Raw genomic sequence first — 27,146 nt, forward strand, 5'->3', positions numbered from 1 at the left:
CTCTCTTTCCTCCCTGCACTTTCTGCTGAGTTCCTAGGGAATCTGGTGCCCTCATACTCACTCACTAGGTGAAATTTCAGTTCAGTCCAAGTTGTTCAACCCTGAAGGGATAAAGACTAAAATGGGCTGAGATCTTGCTAAGCAATAGCTTCAGGGAAATTTAGACTCTGTTTAGGGTAGCTAAAACTAAAGCCCAGAACAATAGTGCTGGAGCAGTGAGGGGTTCAGATCCACTGTCCTTACTGGAGGCTTAGTGAATGCAGGCAGTCTTCCTCCTTTTCCGGAGTCTTTCTGGGAGACACAGTAGAATCAGCAAGTCTTCTTTCTGGCTCAGCAGTCATATTCTCTGGACCTGGACCCTGCACTGAGTCAGGCTGTCCTGCATGGTGCACACCTTGCCATCCAACTCTTTGAAGACTCTGTGAGCCCTACTGCTCCCTGGGATGGGCAGAGAAGACTGGGACACAGGGCACTACTCACTGTGAGCTCTGCTTTATCTCTCACCAAGTCTATCATGACCAGAAATAGCTCTAAATGGCTTCTGGAATTAAGTATTTAACAGAAACCACCCACTAAAGCCCAGGTGGTAAAGAATCCGCCTGCAATGCGGGAGACTTGGGTTTGATCCTTGGGTGGAGAGGATTCCTTGGAGAAGGGAAAGGCTACCCACTGCAGTATTCTGGCCTGGAGAATTCCACTGACTGTATCTATGGGGTTGCAAAGAGTTGGACCCACCTGAGCGACTTTCACTTCACTTCACTTCTACACACTGGAGCATCTTTGAAGAACTGTGAGAGTTGCTTTTGTCATTATAATCATTTATAATGACCTGCCTCAGGGAACTCTGCCCCTCTGCCTGACTGTTAAACCCTCAGGCAGGAAATAATGTTTAGAATTTTTAGTAGAGTATAATTCTCAACTACTTGAACCTCCTGCTGGGTGGTTCAGTAGAACAGGATTAAATAAGTAGATTGATCTATCCTTCTCCAGATGTAAGGAAATTGTAAACTCTACATATCCTTTTTGAAGAGCAATCTTAAGTCCTCTAAGGGTTCACAAACCCATTGTTCCCCAGGCCTCCTGGGAGTTGGGTTTGTTTTCAAAGGCAGAGGTACAGCTTTAATCTGAGTATGGTGAATACAAGGTTTTATATCAGGCAATTTGACAGATGAACTCATGGTGAATAACACCTTGTATGGTCCAGTCTACAGTTGATCCTCAGCCTGCTGTTCTCTCTATGTTTTAAGGAGGACTCCATCACGGGGTTAGAAAAAATGTAAGGCTACTTCAGTTGCACAGGCAGCTGGAAGCTTAGAAACTTAATATTGGATGAACGGCTTTTACCCTAATATGTGGACAACTGGCTCATAACTAACCTTACATATGACAAATGTATGCAAAATACCATCAGAACCCTGAACTACTTGGCTAATTGTGGATAAAAAGTTTCCTAGAAAAAAGCCCAGATATGCAAACAAGTCATCTATCTGGGCTTTGTCCTCTCCCAAGGACAGCGGGGTATTTCATCTGACAGGAAGCAGGCAGTTCCAGGCTTGAGGGCACCCAAGATCTGCAGACAACTGAGAGGGTATCAGGGGATGGCAGGGTTCTGTGGGATTTGGGCCCCAAACTACAGGCTTATGTTAAAGCTCCTCTATAAGGCACTGAAAGGGCATGATCTTGAGCCCTGTACTCAAGATCAGAGGTTAGTATAATAGAGCAAAACTCATGAACAGAGGTTTTTATAATGTCCAAAGATTTAACATAGTCTGACTGAGAGACTTTACTTTCACTTTTCACTTTCCCACTCCAGTGTTCTTGCCTGGAGAATCCCAGGGACGGGGGAGCCTGGTGGGCTGCTGCCTATGGGGTCACACAGAGTCGGACACGACTGAAGTGACTTAGCAGCAGCAGCAGCAGCAACCAGCTAGGTATTTCAGAGCATTTACAGATACCCTGTCTGGTCAAGCAATTGAAATGGCTTATCATACAATATTTCAAAAGGGCTTAAATTTAAGCCTACTTCTGGGAGCCACCCTGATATGTAGCGGGCAACTGGCAAAGCCTCATTCCAAGTTCAATTAGTTTATTGACATATTTTAGCAATTCTCCTTTTCAATGTATGACTCATTTTCTCAGTTTTCCCTGTTGATTGTGGTCTCCAGTATGAATGTAAGTTCTAAGGAATTTGCAGTGCTTTAGACAGTTGTTGGGGTATGCTAAAGACAAATAGTAGTTTCTATGCTAACCCATAAGACATAGGAACCTGGTTTAGTATCAACATCCAAGATTTGACAGGGCACCGAATTTGGACCAGGAGCCACATTTGCAGTAGGGCAATTTCCTTTGTACAAATATCCTGTTCTTATTGTTCAGTTGGTAAGTTGTGTCCAACTCTTTGTGACCCCATAGACTGCAGCATGCTAGGCTTCCCTGTCCTTCATTATCTCCCAGAGTTTGCTCAAACTTATGTCCACTGAGTCAGTGATACCATCCAACCATCTCATCCTCTGTTGCCACCTTCTCCTTCTGCCCTTAATCTTTCCCAGAATCAGAGTATTTTCCAGTGAGTCAGTCCTTTGCATCAGGTAGCTAAAGTACTGGAGTTTCAGCTTCAGCATCAGTCCTTCTAATGAATATTCAGGACTGATTTCCTTTAGGATGGACTGGTTTGATCTCCTCCCTGTACAATGGACTCTCAAGAGTCTTCTCCAACAACACAGTTCAAATGCACCCATTCTTTGGTGTTCAGCCTTCTTCATAGTGCAACTCTCACATCCATACATGATTGATGGCAAAACCGCACATTTGACTATGGACCTTTGTTGGCAGAGTGATGTCTTTGCTTTTTAATATCCTACCTAGGATTTTCATAGTTTTCCTTCAAAGGAGCAAGCATCTTTTAATTTCATGGCTGCAGTCACTATCTGCAGTGATTTTGGAGCACAAACAAATAAAGTCTGTCACTGTTTTCATTGTTTCCCCATCTATTTGCCATGAAGTGATAGAATCGGATGCCATGATCTTTGTTTTCTGAATGTTGAGTTTTAAGACAACTTTTTCACTCTCCTCTTTCACTTTCATCAAGAAGTTCTTTAGTTCTTCTTCACTTTTTGCCATAAGGGTGGTGTCATCTGCATATATGAGGATATTGATATTTCTCCTGGTAATCTTGATTCCAGTCTGTGCTTTATCCAGCCCATCATTTCACATGATGTACTCTGCTTATAATTTAAATAAGCAGGATAATAATACATAGCTTTGACATACTCCTTTCCTGATTTGGAACCAATCTGTTGTTCCATGTCTGGTTCCAACTGTTGCTTCTTGACCTGCATGCAAGTTTTGCAGCAGGCAGGTAAGGTGGTCTGGTATCCCATCTCTTTAAGAATTTTCCACAGTTTATTGTGATCCATGCAGTCAAAGCCTTTGGCATACTAAAAAAGCAGGGTTGATAAGAAGTCTGGGGTCCGGGAAAAACAGAAAGGGGTCTGGGGCTCTTGAGGAGGAAAAAAGGACAAACTTTCTTTTTTTTTTTCCTACATTCCTTCATCTTAGTCACATAAAACAGTTTTTTCTTTAGCACAGAGCTAATGATTACACAAAAAATCAACTCGTCTTCCTCAAGGAGTTTTTCCTTAAACTTTGTAAGAATGATTATGTTACAACAATATATCCTGCTGGAGGACATGTTTCTCCTTCTTAAGAACCTTCTGAATAATCCTGACATCTTAAAATGTGTATTGTGGGAGTGGGTCTGGTAAGACCTTTACGACCTTGAGACATTCTTTTGATTTACTGTAATAACCAATTGCTAAGGCTACGAGTGGGGCACTCTCCGCCCCTTCTGATGTCTATGTCAGAAGTTTTCTCTGTCCTTTTCCACTGTAATAAAACTGTCACACAAGAGCTCTGAGTAATTAAGCCTGGCCCCTGATCCTGAAGCTAAATCCTCTTCTTTGGAGATCACAAATCCAACATCATTCACTGTAAGCGATCAAACATAGGTAAAACTTGTATTCATTATCAGTCACTACTTTCAGGGTATCCTGAAAAGTGTTCCTCTTACTTCAGGAGGGTGGCTGATCTCTAAGCCAGTTGTTCACAGAGATGACTTTGTGATGATATGTGACATCCTGGCAAACTTCTGCATTTATATTCCCAGATCAGTGGGGTGATTGGGGTGGTTGAAGTTCTATGCTTTGACTCAGGGGTCTTTTCCACAACATCCTTGAATAACCCTGTCCCTGATCTGTTTGGTTCTAACTCCATAGATGATGGGGTTGAGCATGGGAGGTACCAGGAGATAGAGAATAGCCAACATGATGTGTACCACTCGGGGCCCATGATGTCCAAAGCGGTGGGTAAGGAAAGTAAAGAGAGCTGGGATGTAGAAAGCCAAGATGACACAGATATGGGAGGCACATGTGCCAAAAGCCTTGAGCCGGGCTTCACTTGAGGGTAACTGTAGCACTGTTCTCAGAATCATTACATAGGATACACTGATGACGATAATGTCAAAGCCAACCACAGAGAAGGCCACAAAAAGCCCATATGCACGATTACCTCTAGTGTCAGCACACACCAACTTCAGCACAGCCATGTGCTCACAGTAGGACTGGGAGATGATACGATTTGGGCAGAAGGGCATCCTGGACACCATGAAGCAGAAAGGACTCACCCACAGCAGCTCTCTCATCATCACACCTGCTCCCAGTTTACCCACGACAGATGGGGTCAGGATACTAGAGTGATGCAGTGGGAAGCAGACAGCCACATAACGATCCAAGGCCATAGCCATGAGCAATCCGGACTCCACCGAAGAAAAGGCATGGATGAAGAACAACTGGATGAGGCAGGCATGGTATTCAATCTCATGATTGTGAAACCAGAATATGGCCAGCATTTTAGGTTGTGTGGAAGTGGAGAAGACCAGGTCAGTGATAGCCAGCGTGGCCAGAAAGAGGTACATGGGCTCATGCAAGGTGGGGTCAGTTCGGATTACATGAAGGAGAGTGATATTGCCGACTAGAGCCACAACATACATGGGACAGAATGGAAAGGCAACCCCAAACTGGGAATTCTCCAATCCTGGAATCCCAAGCAGGATGAAGGACACAGGATACGAAGAGCTGTTCCCTGAAGTCAGCATTGCACTCTGGCTTATATTTTTTCACTGGAAAGGTAATCTACTCTCTGCAGGAGATAGCATTAAGATAAATCTTTATTTTTATTTATTATATTTAGATATAAGAATTGAATAATAAGGTAAAAGTTGAATGGCAAACCAGAATAACTTCAGCTATTGTAATAAGTAAAATTTTGCAATATAAAATGATGCTAATCTGTGTTCATTACTTACATTTATGTTCTTGAATATGCAGCCAGAACACACCACTAGCTGCAACCATGATATTTTATAAGAAACAGATTTTTTTTGAAATAAGAACATGTAGAAGGAAAATTGAAAAATAATGCCATATTAATTCTGTCCCTGTGTTCTAGTAAGAACTGACAACTGATTTGCTTAAACTTTCACATAGGTCATTTCATCCCTGTTGGAAATCCCTAACTCAGGGAAGCAGTTGGTTCACTACACCACAATGAGGAATCAGTTTCTAGAGGACCCATGCTCTGTGGATGTGGGGATTAGTGATCTGTCCTTGCTCTTCCAGCCGGGATAGGGCTCCTGCTTCTCTGAGGGGGGATACGTACACAGCTGACCCTATCATCTCCCTGCTGTTAGCTTCTGAGACTCCCAAAGCCAAGGATCCTACTGTGTTCTCGAAGCCCCAGGAGGAGGTCCAGTCATGCCTTCCCCTAAACCCCTCCCAGGACAGGTCTGGTCTCTAGAAGGTGGGGCAAGCACACTAGCCAAGGGCACTAGGCTGGTTAGGGACTGAGCCAGGCTTCTATCCCACGTGCCCTGTTTTTCTCCGAATTTCATACACACTTGGACTGACCTGTATTGTGAGTGTTCAGAGCCAGAATGTATTTGAATTTTTACATGAGAATCCTTTTTTTTTCCTTCTATGGAAATACTTAGATGTATACACAGACATCCTGATGAAGTAGACAGAGATCTATAAACAACAGTCTCCATGCTGGGGCCTCACGCTCCTGAATGGAAACAGCAGCAACACTTGGGCCACTTTTCAAAGTAGGAAGTCATTCTGGAAAACACTTTGACTTAAAGTGTTAAGAGTGTATTTATTAAGTTAGTTTTAACTCTAAGACAATTACTGTGAAGATTTGGGTTGGTAGGTAAAGGACTGACCAATTGTGCATCTATAATGGATTTAGCATTTGACTCCTCACTTAGAGAATCAAAAAACTTTCCTTGGTCAAATCATGAATATTTTAGCCTCTGTTGGCCATAGAATTTCTGTTAAAACTAGTTAGCATAGGTATTGTAGCATGAAAGAAGCCGTAGTCAATATCTAACTTGTGGGTGTGGCTGTGCTCCAACAAAACTTTCTATTTAAAACCGTGCTATAAAGTGGAGCTGGTGCAGGCTATAGTTTTTCATTCCTTGTCCTAAGTGATAAATTTCATGAAGTTATCCCTGAGCTGTGCTCTCTTCCTAGAACCTCTGCTTTGCAAAGAAAGGGAATTTAATCAATGTTGGCTGAAGAAACTAACAAATAAAGGTCATTATTCAGTAGCAATGGAGTCATGAACCAATTTTCCATATCTTAAAATGTCTGATAGAGCCTTCCATGTTGGCTCCAAACCCAGAAGACAGTTATGTCCATTTCTCATTTTAGTGGTTGCCCTACTGGCCAGGGTTTGACTTTGGGAACATCATCCTCTGCTGGTATTTGCTGGTATCACAGGGATTGATGCTTGTGTCTGACCCCACTGCTGACCACTGTTTATCTCAGAGTCAATGGCAAAAAACACATCTGCTTCTTACCCAATATCTTTACACAATTTAATCTCATTTGACATGACTCTTTGTTTCAAAGTACTAGCTCTTACCTCCTTCATAACAGAAAGACATAGTCAAGGAGAGTATCTTTTCAAGCCCCCTTTATCAAATCACCTCTGGGTATGGACAAATGTTTCATTCACATGACTCAGTGGTTCCTAAGAATGGTTTATGCATGATCTGGAATAAACCTAGCCTCTTTCTGATTTTTCTAGGTTTGTAGCATTGTGAAGGAAGTGGAACTAAGATTCTATAAGTCCTGCTCTAAATGGAAAATTTTACCATCCTTCCTAGATAGTAGATATTTGGGGTTTTCCAGGTGGCTCAGTGGTAAAGAATCTGCCTGCCAATGTAGGAGACACAACTTCAATCCCTGGGTGGGGAAGATCCCCTGGAGAAGGAAATGGCAACCCACTCTAGTATCATTGGCCTGGAAAATCCCATGAACAGAGGAGCCTGGCAGGCTACAGTCCATGGGGTCGGACACAACTCTGATGGGCTATAGTTCATGGGGTCTCAAAGAGTCGGACATGACTAACTAAGACACACACACAAAAGGCTTAGCAATTAAAAACAAAGTCACCAATCATAAACAAAAAAATGAAAAGACATTCAGAAATGCATACATTATCTGGGCACTAGGGCTGTGTTTTATCTCCTTTCACCTGGCCTGATGTTCTTAAACAGTCATATATTGTGTTTACTCTAGAGGCTCCTTCATTTTCCTCTTTTCACCTCCTGTATGTCACTCTTCAATTGCAAGGACATAGTCACTGAGGCTTAAGGTTACTTGGAAAAGCATACTTGTGTCATATTCACTATTTCAGTGGGTACTGGTGATGATGCTGGATATAAATTTATCAAAGTGAATAATAATCTATTTGATTAATTCTGAAAGATATTGCTATTTTAGTAGATACAACACTATACACTTTTGCATTTATTGTTTCTCTCGTAAAGCCTCTGCATCTTTATTTACAACGAGAGAAACAGAACTGAGGGTAGCTACATGATTTGTCCAAAACCACACAGTAAATTAGTGCCAAATGCACAGCTCCACACCCAGTGGTCTTGGTGATCCACAACACTCCCTCTGCTAGGTAGTGACTGATTGGAACACCCATGCTGATAGGATACAGCAGTGATTGTTGCCCTGTCATGAAAAAGCCAGATACAAAGGGAACTTGTGAAATTGTTTAGTGAATTACAGATAGATCTGCATATGAATCTGGAACCCCACTAAGTCATTGAACTGGATGCCTCTACAATAGGTTCCAGGTGGATTTTCTGGCATCTCTGGGTATAGACTGCCGAATGGCATCTTCATTGAATCTGCCCACGAACCTTAATAGAAATTCACCTGTTATATAAACTCCCTTTGGGGTGGTGACTCTCTTCTCAACTAGGGTTTAGCTACTCACATACTGTAGCTTCTTTCAAAGCTAGTTTCTCTCCACTGGTGGATCTACTTTCCAGACTGTCCCATGGCCTTTTCACAGACCAAAGTTCCCTCATAAGTGATGACTCTCAACTTCTTCATTCTATTCTTCTATTCTGTTGGCTCTGACATTCAGATCTCAGATTTTCTTTCTTGGGTCGACAGTGGAGGAACAGAGCTGACCTGAAATTCAAGTCTGAGTGCAAGATGGGAGCTTCTTGAGAAGTGCCTCTCTTTCCTCTCTGCACTTTCTGCTGTGTTCCTTTGAAATCTGGTACCTTCGCTATCACTCACCTGATAAAATATCAGGGCAATCCACGTTGCTCAAACCCAAAGGGATAAAGACTAAATGGGCTGAGATCTTGCTAAGGAACAGCTTCTGGGAATTTTACACTCTGTTTTATTACTTTGGGCATTTAAAACTAAGACCCAGAACCATAATACTAGAGTAGTATGGGGTCCTGATCCAACCTCCTTCCTGGATGGATTGTGTAAAGAGGTAGTCCTTCTACTTTTCTAGAATTTTACTGGAGGACACAGAATAAGTGGCAAGCCTTCTTCCCATCTCAGGCTGGGGACAAGCAGTCATGATCTCTGGGCCTGGAGCCCACAGTGAGTCAGGCCACTCTGCACAGAGCACACCATGCCTCTCGCCCCTTGAAGACTCTGAGTCCTATTGCTCCCTGGGATGGGCAGAGATAACTGGGGCCCAAGGCACCCCTTACTGAAAGCTCTGCTTTATCTCTCACCAACTCCAACTTTACCGGACACAACTCTAAATGGCTTCTGGAAAACAACTTGTAACAGAGAACACTGAATGGAGCCTCTTTAAAATCTGTGTTTACACTTTCCCTTCCCTCAAGCACTAGTTCTCTCCGCACTCCTAGGTCCCACTGCCTCATACTTGAACTGGCTTCCACTAAGCCTGGAGACTAAAAGTGGAAGCATTAACCCCTAAATCTCCCTTCTCTACATGTGTGAATTCTCTATATGTGTGCATTTGAATGCACACATAATAATGTGTGTTGCTGAGATTGTTTTTGTTCAGTTACTAAAACGTGTCTGACTCTTTGTGACCCAAAAGGTTTCAGGACACCAGGCTTCCCTTTCCATTGTCTCCCAGAGTTTGCTCAAATTCATGTCTACTGATCATATGAGTGTAAGTTTATCTATATGCATGAACTTAATTTTTTTGCCAGAGTATGTATATTTACAACTGAAGGGTATTTTGTGCAATGTGCAAGTGAGTTCATTTATCAAGTATACTGATGTGTATATCTGAGTGATAGTAATAAATATGTGTGTAAAGGAGTGGAGTTTCTTGAGGATGTATGTATGTGAAATTGTATATACGTGCAAGGACAAATAATTACTTGCATGACATATACATTTTAGTGTGATAGCAGGGCTCTGTGAGGGTGAGGTAACTATACATGTGGAGAAAACAACGTCACCTGCCATTTCAGTAAGAAAAGAATATTGCCTGCCATTAAGCCATCAAGCCATCAACCAGTGGACTCTGGAAGGTATCCCCCTTCCCGCAACACCATTTCTTAGTTACAGGAAATAGTCTTCATTCAGTATCCTTGACTCCCTGAATTCCAGTGAGTGGGTTCAGCAGTTGCTAACTAGGGAAGGGAGGTGATACAGAGACAAAGGGAGGAATAGTTAAAATAACCCGCCCCTACCCACCCCCTCCGCCAACCCCGACACACACACACAAAATAGGAGCCTTGGGGTAGTGTCCTGATCCTCTCTCAAGGGATATACATAACAATATCTTTGAACTGTTTTGCAGATCTGAACATCCCACCAGGTGGGAGAAATTAATTGTATGCTTCCCACAAACATGTAGACCCCAGACCACTTGGAACCAGAAGGTTGATGATGCTGACTCCCACTTATTAGCACACCACCAGCCAATCAGAAGACTGTCCAATAGATGACCATGCCATCTTTGAGCCATTACTATAAAACTCTTCATAATCCCTCCAGTCGGACCCAGAGTATGAGAGCATTACAATAGCAATAAAGCTATTATTTTCTATTTCACCTAAAACTTTGCCTGAGAATTAGCTTCATTCTGGGGTACAGAGGATGGATTTGACTTTAACAGTAAGGACTTGAATTCGTATATTGATGTTCTAACCTCTAGTACCTCTGAATGTGACCTCATATGGAAATAAGCTCATGTTGTGCTGTGCTTAGTTGCTTAGTCATGTCCGTCTCTGGAAACAAGTTTATTGCAGATGTAATTATAAATAATAATAATAATAAAAAATAAATAATAAAATGAAATGAAAATAAACTAGTAATAATAATTTCATGCTGAAGTAGAGTGGGTTCCTAATCAATATGACTGGTCTCCTTCTAAAAAGGGAAAATTTGGACACTGAGACATGCACCTACACAGCATGGCTCATAGTTTTATTGAGTTAGACAAGACTGTGGTCCATGTGATCAGTTTGGTTAGATTTCTGTGATTGTGATTTTCATTCTGTCTTTCCTCTGATGGATAAGGATAAGAAGGTTATGGAAGCTTCCTGATGGGAGAGATTGACTGATGGGGAAACTGGGCCTTGTTCTGATGGGTGAGGTGATACTCAGTAAATCTTTAATTCAATTTTCTGTTGATGGGCAAGGCCCAAATTATGGTGGAGGTAATGAAGATAATGGCGACCTCCTTCAAAAGGTCCCTACACGCACTGCCACACTCAGTGCCCCCGACCCTTCAGCAGGCCACCGCTGACCCATGCCTCCATCTGAGACCCCTGGACACTCATGGGAAAATCTGAGTCAGTTTCTTGCGAGGTCTCTGCTCCTTTCTTCTGGGTCCTGGTGTGCACAAGGTTTTGTTTGTGCCCTCCAAGAGTCTGTTTCCCCAGTCCTGTGAAAGTTTTAGTGGCTCTATGGTGGGATTAATGGCGACCTCCTCCAAGAGGACTTATGCCATACCCAGGTCTGCTGCATCCAGAGCTCCTGCCCTTGTGGCAGGCCGCTGCTGACCCATACCTCCACACTCAAAGGCAGGTCTGGCTTAGTCTCTGTGGGGTCTCCTGGTGTGCACAAGGTTTTTTTTTGAGCCCTCTGAGCATCTCTGGCAGGTATGGGGTTTGATTCTAAATGCAATTTCACCCTTCCTACCATCTTGCTGGGGCTTCTCCTTTGTCTTTGGATGTGGGGTATCTTTTTTTGGTGGGATCCAACATTTTCCTGTAGACGGTTATTAAGCAGTGAGTTATAATTTTGGATTTTTCACAAGAGAAGAAGAGTAAAGATAAGTGCATGTCCTTCTACTCTGCCATCTTGATTTAGCTTAGATGGACAGGTCATGGTGGAGATGTTTTGACAAAACGTGGTCCACTGGAGAAGGCAATGGGAAACCACTTCAGTATTCTTGCCTTGAGAACTCCATGAACAGTATGAAAAGGCAAAAAGATAGGACACTGAAAGATGAACCCCCCAGGTCAGTAGGTGCCGAATATGCTATTGGACAAGAGAGGAGAAGTAACTCCAGAAAGAATGAAGAGACAGAGCCAAAGCAAAAACAACACCAGGTTGTGGATGTGACTGATGAAGGAAGTAAAGTCCAATGCTGTAAAGAACAATATAGCATAGGAACCTGGAATGTTAGGTCCATGAATCAAGGTAAATTGGAAGTGGTCAAACAGGAGATGGCAAGAGTGAACATCAACATTTTAGGAATCAGTGAACTAAAATGGACTGGAAAGGGCAAATTTAACTCAGATGACCATTATATTTACTACTGTGGGCAAGAATCCCTTAAAAAAAGTGGAGTAGCCATCATGTTCAACAAAAGAGTCCAGAATGCAATACTTGGATGAAATCTCAAAAATGACAGAATGGTCTCAGTTCGTTTCCAAGGCAAACCATTCAATATCACAGTAATACAAGTCTATGCTCCAACAGGTAATGATAAAGAAGCTGAAGATGAATGTTTATGTAGACCTACGAGACTTTCTAGAACTAACATCCAAAAAAGATGTCCTTTTCCTTATAGGGGACTGGAATGCAAAAGTAGGAAGTCAAGAGATACCTGGAGTAACAGACAAATTTGGCCTTGGAGTAAAAAATGAAGAAGTGCAAAGGCTTAAAGAGTTTTCCCAAAAGAACGCACTGGTCATAACAAATACCCTCTTCCAACAACACAAGAGAAAAACTCTACACATGGACATCACCAGATGGTCAATACCAAAATCAGATTGATTTTATTCTTTGCAGCCAAATATGGAGAAGCTCTATAGAGTCAGTGAAACAAGACCAAGAGCTGACTGTGGCTCAGATCATGAACTCCTTCTTGACAAATTCAGACTTAAATTAAAGAAAGTAGGGAAAACCACTAGACCATTCAGGTACAACCTAAATCTAATCCTTTACAATTATACAGTGGAACTAACAAATAGACTCAAGGGATGAGATCTGATAGTCAGAGTACCTGAAGAATTATGGACAGGCGTTTGTGACATTGTACAGGAGGCAGTGATCAAGACCATCCCCAAGAAAAAGAAATGCAAAAGGGCAAAATGGTTGTCTGAGGAGGCCTTACATCTAGCTGAGAAAAGAAAAGACACTAAACGCAAAAGAGAAAAGAAAATATATATCCATCTGAATGCAGTGTTCCAAAGAATAACAAGGAGAGATAAGAAAGCCTTTCTCAGTGATCAATGCAAAGAAATAGAGGAAAACAATAAAACAGGAGACTAGAGATCTCTGCAAGAAATTTAGAGATACCAAGGGAACATTGCATGCAAAGATGGTCACTATAAAGGACAGAAATGGTATGGACCTAATAGAAGCAGAAGATATTAAGAAGAGGTGACAAGAATACACAGAAGAACTATACAAAAAAGCTCTTCATGACCTAGATAACCACGATGGTGTGATCACTCACCTAGAGCCAGACATTCTGGAATTCAAAGTCAAGTGAGCCTTAGGAAGCATCACTATGAACAAAGCTAGTGGAGGTGATGGAATTCCAGTTGAGCTAATTCAAATTCTGAGAGACGATTTTGTAAAAATGTTGAACTTAATATGCCAGTATATTTGGAAAACTCAGCAATGGCCACAGGACTGGAAAATGTCATTTTTCATTTCAATACCAAAGAAAGGCAGTGCCAAGGAGTGTTCAAACTACTGCACAATTGCATTCTTTTCACATGCTAGCAAAGGAGTGCTCAAAATTCTCCAAGCCAGGCTTCAACATTACATGAACCATGAACTTCAAGATGTTCAAGCTGGATTTAGAAAAGGCAGGGGAACCAGAGATCAAATTGCCAACATCCACTGGATCATGGACAAAACAAGAGAGTTCCAGAAAACATCTACTTCTGCTTTATTGACTATGTCAAAACCTTTGACTTTGCGGATCACAATAAACTGTGGAAAATTCTGAAAGAGATGGGAATACCAGACCACCTGACCTGCCTCCTGAGAAATCTATATGCAGGTCAAGAAGCAACAGTTGGAACTGGACATGAAACAACAGACTGGTTCCAAATCAGGAAATGAGTACATCAAGGCTGTATATTGTCACCCTGCTTATTTAACTTCTATGCAGAGTACATCATGAGAAACGCTGGGCTGGAAGAAGCACAAGCTGGAATCAAGATTGATGGGAGAAATATCAATAACCTCAGATATGCAGATGACACCACCTTTATGGCAGAAATTGAAGAAGAAATAAAGAGCCTCTTGATAAAAGTGAAAGAGGAGAGTAAAAAAGCTGACTTAAAACTCCACATGCAGAAAATGAAGATCATGTCATCTAATCCTAACACTTCATGGGAAATAGATGTCAGACTTTATTTTTCTGGGCTCCAAAATCACTGCAGATGGTGACCGCAGCCATGAAATTAAATGATGCTTTCTCCTTGGAAGTAAAGCTATGACCAACCTAGACAACATATTAAAGGAAGAGACACTGCTTTGCTGACAAAGTCCTTTTAGTCAAAGTTATGGTTTTTCAAGAAGTCATGTATGGGTGTGAGAGTTGGACTATAAAGAAAACTGACCAGTGAAGAATTGATGCTTCTGGACTGTTGAGAGAGTCAGTTCCTAGGCAGGTTGATAGGGAGTCTAGGGGTCCCTAAGGAGAGAGGGGTCTGGAATTCTCAAGGAGGAAGAAAGGACAAACTTTTTTTCTTTCTCCACATTCCTTAGGATTATATAACAATAATGTATCCTGCCTAAGGACAGTCTTTGGATTCAACCTTCTGTTATCTTAAAATGTTAATTATGGGAGTAGACCTGGTCTTTACAAGGATGTATCTTGCCTGAGGACAGTGTTATCTTAAAATGTAAATTATGGGAGTAGGTCTGATGAGGTCTTTACAACCTCCAGATATTCTTTGGATTACATAACTTCATTGTTAACACTAGCAAGCGGGTACTCTTTCTGCCCCCTTCTGATGCCTATGTCAGAAGCTTTCTCTATCTCCTTTATACTTTAATAAAACTTTATTACACAAAAGCTCTGAGTGATCAAGCCTCGTCTCTGGCCCCAGATTGAATTCTTCTCCTCCGGGGGCCAAGAATCCCGGTGTATTCGCATGATTCAACAACAACCTTTCATCGTGATGTTAGAAGACTCTTGAGAGTCCCTTGGACTGCAAGGAGAGCCAACCAGTCCATCCTAAAGGAAATCAGTCCTGAATATTCATTGGAAGGACTGATGGTGAAACTGAAACTCCAATACTTTGGCTACCTGATGTGAAGAACTGACTCATTTGAAAAGATCCTGATGCTGGGAAAGATTGAAGGTGGCAGGAGAAGGTGACGGCAGAGTGTGAGATGGTTGGGTGGCATCTCCAACTCAATGGACATGAGTTTGAGTATGCTTCAGGAGTTGGTGATGGACAGGGAAGCCTGGCATGCTGTAGTCCATGGGGTTGCAAAGAGTCAGACATGCCTGAGCTATTGAGCTGAACTGAACTGAACTGAACTGAGATTTGCACACAAAGAGAATGCCATGTATACATGAAGTCAGAGATTATGGTAATATGTTTATATGGCACAGTTTCCAGAAAATCACCAGAAGCTAGGAGAGATGCAAGATACAGGTTCTTCTTCAGAGTTATTAGAAGGAATCAGCCCTGCTGACACATTAATCTTGGACATCTAAGCTCCAAAACTGTGACACAATCAATTTCTGTTGTTTAAGCCACTCGGCTTTTGTTACGTTGTTAAGTGAACCATTGCAAACTAATATAACAATAAATGCATTTTTATACATTAAGACATCATCTGTAAATAATTCACTTAACATGATCCATTGGATTTTTTAATATAGTTCTAAGGAAATTGTTCATTTACATATGATCCTGCAGAACATACATGTTTAGTGTTCCACATACCCAAGAGGTGATCTTTTCTTTATCTGAGATTAGATCAATACACTGTAGAAGAAAATCAGGAAGAAGTCAGAAACAGCCCCAAATATAATTCAGTAATTTTCATCAGAGAAATCAATGAACTTCAGTGACAGAAAAATATGTGTCTAGAACAACTGGGTATTTGTGTAAAAACCAAAATGAAATTTAATTCCTACCTCAATATAAAACATCTTTATTTGCAATATAGTATAAACCTAATTTAGAAGCTAAAACTATAAATATTATTGAGAAAAATTAATAGGATAATATTGTCATGAACTGAAGGAAAGCAAAGATTTCTTAGGACACAAAACAGATTTTAAAGAAAAAAATCAGCATTTGAACTTCATCAAACGACAAAAGATACAAAGGTAAAAAAGAAACCCACAGATGAAGAAAATAATCACATTGCTTGTATCTGAAAAACAAAATCTGACAATAGAGAGATAAAGAACTCATTAAAATTCTAAGCCTGTGATTTAAGAGACACTTCACAAAGGGAAGTAAATGAACATCTAGTACATGCATGAAAATATGCTCAACTCATTATTCATTAGGGAAATGAAAATTCAAACCACAAAGGGATACAAATACAAAGTCATTAGAATAAGCAAAATGCATTGGTAACACTAAGTGTTAAAAAAAACTGTGGGGCACTTGGGGCCCTCAGGCACTGAGGACAATCCCATCAGGCATCTTTTTGGCTACTTCTAACAAAGTCAGGCATATTTTGAGGAAGCAAGTCCACTTCAAGTTGCATACACCAACTAATTGGTTAATACTTACATCAAAAAGTAAGAATATCATAACTTGGTGATTCAACTATATTTCAGTTGAGAAAAAGAGCATATTTAAAGTAGCTGTGTACATAATAACAGCTAAAATATAGAAACCTAAGTATGTGTCAATCAGAGATTAATGAAATTTTGCAACATTTATCCAATAAAAAACTACTCAGTAAAGAAGGGAAAAAATAAAGAACTGGAGAAAAAGTATTTGTGGAAATAATATTGTGGAATTTCAGAGTTCCAGGATAAAGACTGGAGACTGAAGCTTTAAAATACGGAACTTATCAACTTCAAAAGAAAGACAACATTTAGTTTTAGGCTACTTAGGCCTAGTAATGAATGTGTGACATTTGTTTAATAGTTTCTCTGTGCCAGGTTGTACTCTAGAGGATTTTAAACTGTGTAGTTATGTATTCTCTACAACAACCCAATGAAAGAGGTATCAACCTTCTCATTGTACAGGTAGAGAATCTAAGGCACAGAGAGATTAAGGTATTAGAGTCTAGACACACAGAACCAGAATGCTAACTTTACTCTCATTCACTGTATTTAGGTAAACCTTAAAGTGTTCAAAGAAACTTATTTAAAGCCTAGTAATTCTGTATATATAGTCAATCTATCAACAAAGTGTAAAAGGAAAAAAACAGAGACATTTTACACCGGCAGAACACACAGAAAATTTATCATTTAAGCCTCAAATCCATATTTTTCTGATTAACATTGAATTATGTATTTTAGCAAAGAGAAACATATATGCAAAAAAGTTCAACAACTGATTAGAATTGTTAACTAAATATAAATTACTGAAAGGTGCCATGTAAAGTACTCTCAGGTAAAGAGCATTCCAACATGCCTTTAAAAGTGCAGAATGTATTAAAGTCTTGCACAAAATAGGGCCTCAGAGAGGAACTGTTGTCAGAAATTCCTGATTCAGGCCTGCCATCAGACCTAATGAAAGAGAATTTTCATTTTAACAAGAGGTTTAGGATGTTTGTATGCTCTTGAAATTTTGAAAGCTTTTAGCACCATTAAGATTAATTAGCAGAAAGTCATTAGTGGGATGATGCTGAAAGCTTGTCTTTATCCTCCTAGTGAGCAAAATGGAGGATAATTAGAATGCTAGCGATATGAGAAAGATTTCCCAGAAATCCATGGTCCAATGTAAATTAAACAAAATATAACATATTGAATCAAAGAAAATAATTTATTTTGTTGAATGAATGCTTTATTTTACAGTGATACATGTTTAGTTATATAGAATAATATTTTTTCCTAGTCATAGTATGTGTTTTAGATTCTCTGTTGAATAGCATGTATTTAAACACATTTCAATCAAAACTGACTTGCTTTAAAGTTCAAATAAGTGAAAAATGAATGTATCATATTTTACATAGCTACAAGAGCATATGTAAATTAGGGCTGAAGGAAGGGAGAAAGATAACAATTGAGGTATGTAGAAATAACAAAACATACTACTGAGCAATAATAGGAAATGAATCACTCATACATGCAACAGTATGGATTAATCTGAAAAGCTGTATTCTGAGCTAGACACAAGGCTCAAGTTTTGGAAGGAAAAATAATAATATATAGAGAAAGAAATTAGATCAGGAATTGCCTGCTTGGGATGAAGGAGGTGTTTGAATACAAAGAGGCAGCACAAATCTTTATAAAGTGATAGAAATGTTCTGTATCTTAATCGGGCCGGTACCCACACAGGCATTTACATGAGTCAGAACTCATTCTACTGGGGCTTCCTAGGTGACTCAGTAGATAAAGAATATGCTTGCAATGCAGGAGACTCAGCAGACTTGGGTTCAATCCCTGAGTTAGGAAGATCCTCTGGAGGAGGGCATGGCCACATATCCAGTATTCTTGCCTGGAGAATTGCATGGACAAAGAAGCCTGGCAAGTTACAATCCATAAGGTCACAAAGAGTCGGACACAACTCAAGAGACTGAACATGCAGGCACAAACTCACTAAACTATGTATTACAAATATTTGTATTTTATTGTTTCAAGTTATACAGCCATAAAATAATTTTTAAGAGACAAAGAGAGAGAATCAGAATTATTTATTGATTTGCTAATAAGGGGATCATGGTCCCTCAGAACTCTAAAATTTAGGAATTCTGACAGTGGTCCTTCAGAATACCCATTCGTTTCTGAAAGGTTCTTTAAGCTCCATCAGCTGTTTCTTTTGTGAAAAACAAATACTCCTGATTTCGCTTAAAGCACCTTAATCTGATGTTGGTTTTAATCACATAAAAGCCTCTATTTTAGGACCTTCTTCACCATTGGCTTTGACAAGAGAGTAGTGCATGAGAATAAAAATACAGATACAGTAAATGTGACACATACATTTATCACCTTGATTGTGGTCATGGTATCAGAGGTATATGCCTATGTCCGAACTCATCAAAATGTATGTATTAAATATGTGCAAATATTTGTATGCTTCATACAACTCAAAAAAGTTTAAAAAATAAGAAAAAAATGAAGGACATGTAGTTTTTAATATACCTTACATTTTTCATTTAAAAGAAAATCGAATATTAATAAATAACAAAATTTCTAGTGACTTTCTTACTACCTTCAACTCTACAACAGTTATTTTCAAGGAGATGCTCCTTCCTCAGTTTTTTTCCAGAATTTCATTTGAAATCAGTTATCAGCAGAGCATCAGCAAATTTTGTTAAGAGAGACCAGCATTTAGTCTACCTAATTCTCAGTATTAGCAGTCTCAAGATACTGTGAGCAACATTATGTATGACAGCAATGTTATGTCTATATTTCCAAACATTTCTGGAAACTATTACAGAATCCCTAATGCTCTCAGATTGTCCATGCCGCCCCCCTAGGCTTTGGCACTGAATTAACATCTTCTGTATAGTTTTATTGTTATTTCAATTACTTTTTTTTCTCACACTGAAACTAAACTTTTCAATCATGAGTGACTTTGAGAAATACATACAGGTGCAAAAAGAACATCAAATTCCACAAATCTCAGTACTATCATTAATGTTATAGCATTTGGATGCATTTCCTGAATCCATTTCTATGCACCTATATTCCTTTTTAGAATTGAAATCCGCCATATGGGCAATCTTTTTTTCAGTTTCACATTATATCTTGATCATTTCCACACCATTACACATTTTGAAAATACAGTATTTAAATGATAAATAACATTCAATTGCTCATTACTATATCTGGTTTCTTATAAATCAATATTTTAAAGTTTTCCTGCTCTTGTTTTTATAAATAATGAATCCATATGTGTCTTTGTACATCATTTTCTAACATTCTATTTTTATAAATAAATTCCAAGTTTGGGGAAAATACAGAACTTTTAAACAGTTTCCATGGAAATTTCTAAATTCCTTTATCACAAGGTATACCAGCTTATCTTTCTACCAACCATTCAAAAGGAAATGTCATCTTGTTTGCCCGTGGAAGATGATATTCTTTTCAAATCTTCACAAATTTGATACGTGAGCATGTCGTTTACTCTTTTCTGATGATGAGCATAGGTCAACCCTCTGTTCATTATCAATAACCTCTTTCAGAGAATCATATTCAGGGTATCCTGAAAATTGCCCCTGTTGCTTCAGGAGGATGGCTATTTTCTGAGTCAGTTTTTCATAGAGATGATCTTCTGACAATATACAATATCGTGTTAAGCCTTCTATATTTATGTCCCCAGATCAGTGGGGTGACTGGGATGGTTATATCCCTAAGCTTTGGTTCAAGGGTCTTTTCTACAACATCCTTGAAAAACCCTGTCCCTGATCTGTTTGGTTCTATCTCCGTAGATGATGGGGTTGAGCATGGGAGGTACCAGGAGATAGAGAATAGCAAACATTACATGTACTACTTGGGGCACATGATATCCCAAGCAGTGGGTGAGGAAAGTAAAGAGAGCAGGGACATAAAAAGCCAAGATGACTTGGGAGGCACATGTGCCAAAAGCTTTGAACTGGGCTTCACCTGAAGGTAACCACAGCACAGTTCTCCAAATCATCACATAGGATACACTGATGACAATAACATCAAAGCCAACCACAGAGAAGGCTGCAAAGAGCCCACATGCATGATTAACTCCAGTGTCAGCACACACCAGCTTCAGCACAGCCATGTGCTCACAGTATGACTGGGGGATGATCCGAATGGGGCAGAAGCACATCCTGGACACCATGAAACAGAAGGGACTCACTCACGGAAGCCTTCTCATCATCACACCTGCCCCCAGTTTACCCACAACAGATAGGGTCAGGATACTAGAGTGATGCAGTGGGAAGCAGATAGCCACGTAACCGTCCAAGGCCATAGCCATGAGCAATCCGGACTCGACTGAAGAAAAGGCATGGATGAAGAATAAATGGATGAGGCAGGCATGGTATTCAATCTCATGATTGTGAAACCAGAATATGGCCAGCATTTTAGGTTGTGTGGAGATGAGGACCAGGTCAGTGATAGCCAGTGTGGCCAGAAAGAGGTACATGGGCTCATGCAAGGTGGGATCAGTTCGGATTACATGAAGGAGAGTGATATTGCCAACTAGAGCCACAGCATACATGGCACAGAATGGAAAGGCAACTGAAAACTGAGAATTCTCCAATCCTGGGATCCCAAGCAGGATGAAGGGCACAGGATGAGAAGAGCTATTCCCTGAAATCAACCTCAGTGGATGGTGAATGTTTCTCCACTGGGAAGGTAATCTGCTCCCTTCAGGGGATAACATTAAAAGCAGTCGTGATTATTATTTATAATATTTTGGATGGAATAATTGAACAATAGAGCAGCTGAAGTTAATGTTAAACCAGAATAATTTCAGCTATCTTAATAAATAAAAACTTACAATATAAAATAATGCCACTCATTATTATTTATTCATATTTATGTCCATGCAAAGGAGGTCAGAATATACAAGCTACATTAATAATAATATTTCATAAGAGTAATATTTCATAATACTTCATAAGAGTAATAACTTTTTGAAAATAGAATCTGTGAAAGGAAAACTATCTTGACAAATAACATCATAATATTTTTTCCCTTCTTTTCAATTTAGAACTGACAACTCATGTGTTTAACCTAAGCATAGGTCCCTTCATTCCTCTTGAGAAGTCCTTCTGCAGGGAAGCAGTTGGTTCACTACACGACACCACAATACCCCTTCATGGTGGACCCATGCTCTGAGGATGTGGGGAGCAGTGATCTGCTCTTCCTTTCTGGCAGGGAGAGGGCTCCTACTTCTCCATGAGGGATGACTATGCAGAAGACCCTGTCATCTCCCTGCTGATATGTTCTGAGACTCCCAAAGCCAAGGACCTTACCATATACAGACCCCAGGAGGAGGACTGGACTGGACATTCCCTCTGACCCCTCCCAGGACAGGGCTGATGTCTGGTAGATGGAGCAAGCATGCTAGCCAAGGGCACCAGCCTGGCAAGGGGCGGAATCAGGCCTCCATCCCATGTGCCTTGTCTTTCTTTGGACTTCATGCACACTTTCACTGACCAGTTTGCAACTGGTCAAAGTTGTTCAAAGTCGGAATGTACTTTAGATTTTACATGAGAATCTCCTTTGGTAGAAATATTCAGATATATATTCAGACAGGTGACCAGATAACAAAGGCCAAGGTCTATCAATAACAGGCTGTATGCTGGGGTCTCCTGCTTCTGAATTAAAACAATGACACAACACTTGGGCCACATTCCGGGTTGGAAGTCAGTTTGGAAAACTCTGACTTAAAGGCAGATAGCAGTGTATTTATTGGTAATGAATTAGTTTTGACTCTAAAACAATTACCATGGGGATTTGGAATGGATGATAACTTGACTCAGCAATTGTGTACCTGTAATGAATTTAGGCTATGACCCTTACTATTTGGAAGATAAGCAAACTTCTTTTTTTTTTTTTTTCCTGAAAAAGTCAGATCTTAAATGTTTTAGGCTTTGTGGGTCATATGATCTCTGTTGTAACTTCACTTAGCCAAAGCAGCTACCATGGTCAATATATAAATACATGAGTATGGCTGTGTTCCAATAAGAGTTTATTTATTAAAACAGGCTGCAAGTTAGATTTGGTCTGTAAGCTATAGTTTTCCAAACCCTGTCCTAAATGATAAATTTTCATAATGCCATCCCTAAGCCATGTTCTCTTTCTAGCACCTGCGTATGCCATAGAATAAGAGTTTAATAAAGGTTTGCTGAAGAAAATAACAAATAGAATCCATTATTCAGTAGCAATGGGGTCATTAATACATTGACCACATCTTAAAAAGGCTTCCCAGGTGGCTCAGTGGTAAAGAATCCACCTGCCAATGCAGGACTCTTGGGTTTGATCCCTGTGTTGGAAAAAGCCCTTGGAGGAGGAAATGGCAACCCACATGAGTATTCTTGCCTAGAGAATCCCATGGACAGAGGAACTTGGTGGGCTGGAGTTCATAGGTCACAAAGAGTTGGGCATGACTTGAGCATGCATGCTTGCACGCACATCTTAAAATGGTCTGACAGAACCCTCTACTTTGACACCAGGCCCACAAAACAGTTGTGCACTTTTTCATACTAGCTGTTGTCCTGCTGACCAGAGGATGACTTTGTGAACATCATCCTCTGCCAGTATTTGATGGAATTATTTGGGTTGAGCCTACTGTTTGTTCCAGTTGGTGATTCTTAACTAAGAGTCAGTGACTCAAAAAATTCATCTGGAGCTCACCTACCCAACACTTTTTCACTATTCAATCTCACTTGACCTGAGTCTTTGACAATTCTTAAATTCTTTGATTAATTCTTAACTCCTTTATAACAGAAACATGTAGGCAAGAAAGATATCTTTTCAAATCTCCTTTAACAAATCTATTGACAAATGTTTTATTCAATTCAACCCAAAGGTATCTAATAGGGGTTTCTGTAAGACATGTAATAAACCTAGTTTCTTTCTGATTTTTCCTTAGATTTGTAACAATTTGAGAGAGGTGTGGCTCTGAACTTGTCTTACTCAAGTTTGGAACTAGATAATCCTATTTAGATAATAGCTATAGATTTGCTCAAAACAAACAGTCTTATATGGAGTATGGTGAAAATTCAGAAATACGCACTCATTATCTGGGCACTAGGGCTTTGTTTAATCCCCTTCTACCTGTCCTGGTCTTCCCAAATTGTCACATATTCTGTTTGAGGTAGAAGCTTCCTCCCAAACTCCTTTTTGCCTCCTGTATGTCATCCCCTCACTTGTGAGGATGTAGTCACTGAGACTCAGTGGCAGCAGCAAAAGCACAAGTTGTACCATCTTCATCAGGTTGTACCATGGGCACTGGTGAAGATGCTGGCTAGAGATACAATTTATGAAAGTGGATAATAATCTCTTTGATTAACTGTGGAAGACATTGCTATTTTTGTAGATATGCCTTTACATTTTATTGTTCCTCTCACAAAGACTCTGCATCTGCATTCAAAATGAGAAAAATAGAGCTGAGGCTAGTTACATGATTTGACCAAGACCACATAATAAATTTGAAACTGAAAGTGAAAGTTGCTCAGTTGTGTCTGACTCTTTGTGACCCCATGGACTATATAGTCCATGGAATTCTCCAGGCCAGAATACTGGAGTGGGTAGCTTTTCCCTTAGCCAGGGGATCTTCCCAACCCAGGAATCGAACCCAGGTCTCCTGCATTGCAAGTGGATTCTTTACCAGCTGAGCCACAAGGGAAGCCCAATAAATTAGTGCCAAGTGCATAACTCCACACCCAGTGATCTTGGTGGTCCACACCACTGCCTCTAATAGATAGTGATTGATTGGGACACTCACTCTGGTAGCACACAGAAGAGATTTTTGCCTGCCCTGTTGTGAAAAAGCCAGATACGAAGGAGGCCTGCAAATTATAGGGAAATCTGCATTTGAACGCAGAACTCTGCTTTTCATTGGACTGCTTACCTCTATAACAAGATTCCAGGTTGATTTTCTGGCATCTCTGGGTATAGACTGCCTTCTCTAGGATGGCGTCTTTATTGCCTTCTGCCCATGAGCCTTAATAGAAAACTCACCTCTTCTGTAAACTCCTTTAGGGGTGGTGACTCTTCTCAACTAGGGTTCAATTATTCATATGCTGTAGTCCCTTTCAAAACCAGTTTGTCTCCACTGATACATCTATTTTCCAGACTCTCTAATGTCTTTTTCACAGACCAAAGTTCCCTCAAAAGAGATGCCTCTCAGCTTCCTCATTCTATTCTGCTGATTCTGACTTTCAGATCATAGATTCTCCCCCGCTTGGGTGGATAATGGAGAAGCAACGCTGACCTGCCACCCAAGTCTGAAATGGGAGAGGGGAGCCCTAGAGAGTTGCCTGTCTTTACTCTCTGCACTTTTTCCTGAATTCCTATAGAATCTGGTGCCTGCACACTGATTCACGAAGTGAAATAGCAGTTCAATCCATGTTGCTCAAGCCCAAAGGGATAAAGACCTAAATGGGATGAGATTTAGCTAATGAATAGCTTCAGGGAAGTTGAGACCCTGTTTTTGTACTTTGGGGTATTTAAAACTAAGACCCAGAAGAATAATTCTGGAGTAGTAAGGGGTTCAGATCCAACCTCCCTCCTGGAGGGTTTGTGTATGGAGGAAGTCTTCCTACTCTTCTAGAGTCTCCCTGGAGGACACAGAACAAGCAACATGTCTTCTTCCCATCTCAGACTGGAATCAGCAGTCACAATCTCTGAATGTTGAAAGTTTGTCTTTATTCCTTTATCTTCTTAGCAGGCAAAATGGAAGATAACATGAATTCTGGAGAAAGCAAAATGTTATCCCAGAAATCCATGGTCCAGTGTAAATTAAACAGAAATGTGACATAAATATGGGTAATTGAATCAGAGTCAAAGGAAAAAAGTGATTTTATTTTGTTGAATGGATGCCTCCTCTTACAGTGGTGTGTGTTTGCATGCTCCATCACCTCAGTCATGTCCAGCTCTTTGTCACCATATGGACTGTAGTGCCCAGGCTCCTCTGACCATGGTATTCCCTAGGCAAGAATACTGGAGTGGGTTACCATGCTCTTCTCCAGGGATTTTCCCGATCCAGAGATCAAACCCGCGTCTCCTGCATCCCCTGCATTGTGGGCGGATTCTTTATCCACTGAGCCACCTAGGAAGCCAGATATGTGTTTCAGTTCAGTTCAGTTCAGTTCAGTCGCCCAGTTGTGTCTGACTCTTTGCAACCCCATGAATCACAGCATGCCAGGCCTCCCTGTCAATCACCAACTCCCGGAGTTCACCCAAACCCACGTCCATCGAGTCACTGATGCCATCCAGCCATCTCATCCTCTGTCGTCCCCTTCTCCTCCTGCCCCCAATCCCTCCCAGCATCAGAGTCTTTTCCAATGAGTCAACTCTTCGCATGAGATGGCCAAAGTACTGGAGTTTCAGCTTTAGCATCAGTCCTTCCAAAGAACACCCAGGGCTGATCTCCTTTACAATGGACTGGTTGGATCTCCTTGCAGTCCGAGGGACTCTCAAGAGTCTTCTCCAACACCACAGTTCAAAAGCATCAATTCTTCAGCACTCAGCTTTCTTCACAGTCCAACTCTCACATTCATACATGACCACAGGAAAAACCAGAGCCTTGACTAGATGGACCTTTGTTGGCAAAGTAATGTCTCTGCTTTTGAATATGCTATCTAGGTTGGTCATAACTTTCCTTCCAAGGAGTAAGTGTCTTTTAATTTCATGGCTGCAATCACCATCTGCAGTGATATATGTTTAGTTACACAAAATTGTATGTTATTTATTTTTCTAGACACTTCTTGGGTTTTAGATTCTGTGTTGAATAATGTTTATTTAATCATATTTCAATCAAAATTGATTTGCTTTAAAGTTCAAACGACTGAAACACAAATATAATATGTTTAATAATAGCTATAAGACCATACTAAAAAGCCTCTTGATGAAAGAGGAGAGTGAACAAGTTGGCTTGAAGCTCAACATTCAGAAAATTAAGATCATGGCATCAAGTCTCAACACTTCATGGGAAACAGATGGGCAAACAATGGAAACAGTGTCAGACTTTATTTTGGGGGGCTCCAAAATCACTGCAGATGGTGACTGCAGCCATGAAATTAAAAGACGCTTACTTCTTGGAAGAAAAGTTATGACCAACCTAAATGGCGTATTGAAAAGCAGAGACATTACTTTGCCAACAAAGGTCCATCTAGTCAAGGCTCTGGTTTTTCCTGTGGTCATGTATGAATGTGAGAGTTGGACTGTGAAGAAAGCTGAGTGCCGAAGAATTGATGCTTTTGAACTGTGGTGTTGGAGAAGACTCTTGAGAGTCCCTTGGACTGCAAGGAGATCCAACCAGTCCATTCTGAAGGAGATTAGCCCTGGGATTTCTTTGGAAGAAATGATGCTAAAGCTGAAACTCTAGTACTTTGGCCACCTCATGCGAAGAGTTGACTCATTGGAAAAGACTCTGATGCTTGGAGGGATTGGGAGCAGGAGGAGAAGGGGACGACAGAGGATGAGATAACTCGATGGCATCACCGACTCGATGGACGTGAGTTTGAGTGAATTCCAGGAGATGGTGATGGACAGGGAAGCCTGGC

The 27,146-nt window shown here is 40.5% G+C and overlaps 1 protein-coding gene and 1 pseudogene across 1 annotated transcript; both read right to left on the reverse strand.

The window, feature by feature from the left end:
- Nucleotides 1–4,207: 4,207 nt before the first annotated feature.
- LOC123464982 (olfactory receptor 52R1-like) lies at nt 4,208–5,161 on the reverse strand. The gene has a single exon (XM_045162873.1). It carries the CDS (start codon nt 5,150–5,152, stop codon nt 4,208–4,210), a length of 945 nt encoding a protein of 314 aa, XP_045018808.1. The 5' UTR covers nt 5,153–5,161.
- A 15,135-nt stretch (nt 5,162–20,296) lies between these two features.
- LOC112579341 lies at nt 20,297–21,292 on the reverse strand (annotated as a pseudogene).
- Between the last annotated feature and the right edge of the window lie 5,854 nt (nt 21,293–27,146).

Source organism: Bubalus bubalis, chromosome 16 (genome assembly GCF_019923935.1).
Source record: "Bubalus bubalis isolate 160015118507 breed Murrah chromosome 16, NDDB_SH_1, whole genome shotgun sequence".
NCBI lineage: Eukaryota > Metazoa > Chordata > Mammalia > Artiodactyla > Bovidae > Bubalus > Bubalus bubalis.

Coding starts and splice junctions, on each gene's coding strand:
- LOC123464982 (XM_045162873.1), bottom strand. CDS start 5,152: ATGCTGACTTCAGGGAACAGCTCTTCGTATCCTGTGTCCTTCATCCTG.